General features: G+C 41.6%; 1 protein-coding gene across 2 annotated transcripts in view; it reads right to left on the bottom strand.

Moving 5' to 3' along the window:
• Positions 1-2,500, bottom strand: part of LOC125033342 (acyl-coenzyme A synthetase ACSM3, mitochondrial-like) — a 7,518-nt gene that overhangs the window by 4,485 nt on the left and 533 nt on the right. The window contains exons 2-7 of one of the 2 annotated variants that reach the window (XM_047624758.1): positions 1,754-1,885; positions 1,518-1,654; positions 1,159-1,345; positions 762-936; positions 458-640; positions 27-150 (exon numbers count right to left, since the gene is read on the bottom strand). In XM_047624758.1, the coding sequence (XP_047480714.1) occupies positions 27-150; positions 458-640; positions 762-936; positions 1,159-1,345; positions 1,518-1,654; positions 1,754-1,850 (903 nt within the window). In that variant the 5' untranslated portion in view covers positions 1,851-1,885. Of the gene's footprint in view, positions 1-26; positions 151-457; positions 641-761; positions 937-1,158; positions 1,346-1,517; positions 1,655-1,753; positions 1,914-2,500 lie in introns of both variants that reach the window. The other variant, XM_047624760.1, reaches the window with a different exon arrangement.

Below are 2,500 nucleotides of genomic sequence, written 5' to 3'. Positions count from 1 at the left end.
TAGCATAAAAGGATTACTCTAACCACCTGATGAATGAATGCTGTTGCACCAGCAAGGAAAGGTACATAAAGGCTTGACCAAGCAGCCTTCGCCCAGCCTGTGTCTGATATATTCCACATCAGATCATTTTCATTCACTTCCAGCCAGTACCTGGAAGATTTTGGAAATTTGCAAGTTCAAATATATTTTGACTGCATCTTGCTAAGATTTGTTTATTTTCTAAGTTTCTTGGATACTATTAAAGATCTGTTCAAGTAAAAGTCATTGCACTGAGTTTATATACACCAAGGCCTGCATGAATAAAAAAAATACTAACAACAAACAGAAACATAAAGTTACACACAATTAACCTCATTCACAAGTTCTAAAATGAAATATTACAAGCTATCTAGTAGTCTATAAAGAAAGAAATACATATGAAAAACATATGCAGCAGATTAGAAAGATGATTACTTACTTTGTTGTTACTTTCTGACCAATGCCATAACTAGCTTGTGTATGTGTTACCATTTTTGGCTTGCCAGTTGTTCCTGAGGTGAAAAAAAGTTGAGCAATGTCCTCTCCCCTGCTCTTAATACATGGTGTTTTTGCTTTACCTTCCACTGACTTTATCAACTCATCATATGAAATCCAGCCAGGTCTGAAGGAGAAGAATGAGTCATGAATGGGAATAAGACAATTATAATTTCAATCATAGAATATGCTGTGCAAAAATGCAAAATAATTCTAGATAGCAATTTAGAAGTCTACAGATAACATACATAATATCAGCTCCTTCATGAGCGACAACAATTTTCAATGGCACATTTTTGCAGACATCATTCATTCTTGCAGCTATTTCAGTGTCACAAATAATACAGTCTGCACAAGATTCTTGCAAGCGGTGAGCAACATCACCTGGAGTTAGCAGACTGGTTCCAGGAGATATTATAGTACCTATAATGTAAGACAGCATGAACATTTCCATTATTTCCCAAGAATTATTTGAAAATATACATTAACACAGTGTTATTAGAAGGCATAATATTAATTGGTATTATGGTAATAACAAAAGATGGTTGCATACTGTTCCTAATGAACAACTTTACTTTTAAATGTAATGTAATCTTACAGTTGAACATTAAAAGATATTAACGAACATGAAATGTGCATAATTACCACACCAGGAGCCAGCCACGTTGACCACCCACCACTCTGGTATCTTGGGCAGAAGGACGAGAGCACATTTTGGTGGAGAAGGGCTCGACAAGGCCGTGGCCAGCGCAATAGCTTTGTTGTATAATTCACCGTAGTTGACTTTGACTTCCTTTGCATCACCGACAAAATGCATGGCAGGATGTGTGGGCTAAAATAGGTGACAGAAGGGGGGGGGGGGGGGGGAATTGCCCTCGGTAGGAAATGTCATTCCATACATAATGTATTGCTAATTTGCATAAATTTAGAATCGAATAAATTTGGTCGAGAAAACGTTTTTACCTCTATATCATACTAAGTCCTCTAAAACATCATGAGCTAACCTTTTTGACTGCCCAAGCACCAACAACATCTTGAGCGAAATTGAAATACTTCGGTGCCTGTAATTCCCGCTGCAGCTGACCTCGGATAACATCGTAGTCCGATGCACTGCTTGCACTGCTTGTGTACCGTAATGGAACTAAAAAAAAAAAAGAAAGCACAAACGAAACCAAAAGTTCTCAAACTGACGAATTTCACTCAAAAGTAGAGAAAGAAAACAAATACACAGCATACCCACCACCCTGGCAACAGTGGGCGACCTTGAACACGCAACCCGAAGGCCGCGTGAGGGACGACGGCCGCCAGTGACGTCGAAGAACTGCTGCGACTGCCATTGGGCGCGTCGGGCTCGCCCCTCTGCTCTCAGCTCCTATTGGGACGTGTATATAATATTCGATCTGTCATAGATGCGCAAATATAACATTAAAGTGTCCATACATAAATGCATGCATATATACGTACACAAAGCTATTCATAAATATATGCATACATACATGCATGCATACATACATGCATGCATCCATACAGGTGTGTGTGTGTGTGTGTGTGTGTGTGTGTGTGTGTATGTGTGTGTGTGTGTGTGTGTGTGTGTGTGTGTGTGTGTGTGTGTGTGTGTGTGTGTGTGTGTGTGTGTGTGTGCGTGTGTGCGTGTGTGCGTGTGTGCGTGTGTGCGTGTGTGCGTGTGTGTGTGCGTGCGTGCGTGCGTGCGTGCGTGCGTGCGTGCGTGCGTGCGTGCATGTGTGCGTGCGTGCATGCGTGCGTGCGTGCATGTGTGCGTGCGTGCGTGTGCGTGTGTGTGCAAGCATAAATCATTTAACTAGAATATGAATAATAAAGAAAATGTAAAATCACGGTTAACGTAGGTTAACCGCCTGCCTTTCGGATATCTCAGGGGGCTTACTGCAGCGTGTAAGAAAGGTCCTGCAGAATACATCGCTCACTCACGCATGCACGCACGCAAACGCGCACACAAGCGCACGCACAC

This window comes from Penaeus chinensis, chromosome 16 (genome assembly GCF_019202785.1).
Source record: "Penaeus chinensis breed Huanghai No. 1 chromosome 16, ASM1920278v2, whole genome shotgun sequence".
NCBI classification, from domain to species: domain Eukaryota; kingdom Metazoa; phylum Arthropoda; class Malacostraca; order Decapoda; family Penaeidae; genus Penaeus; species Penaeus chinensis.
This window is presented reverse-complemented; position numbering and strand designations above follow the sequence as displayed.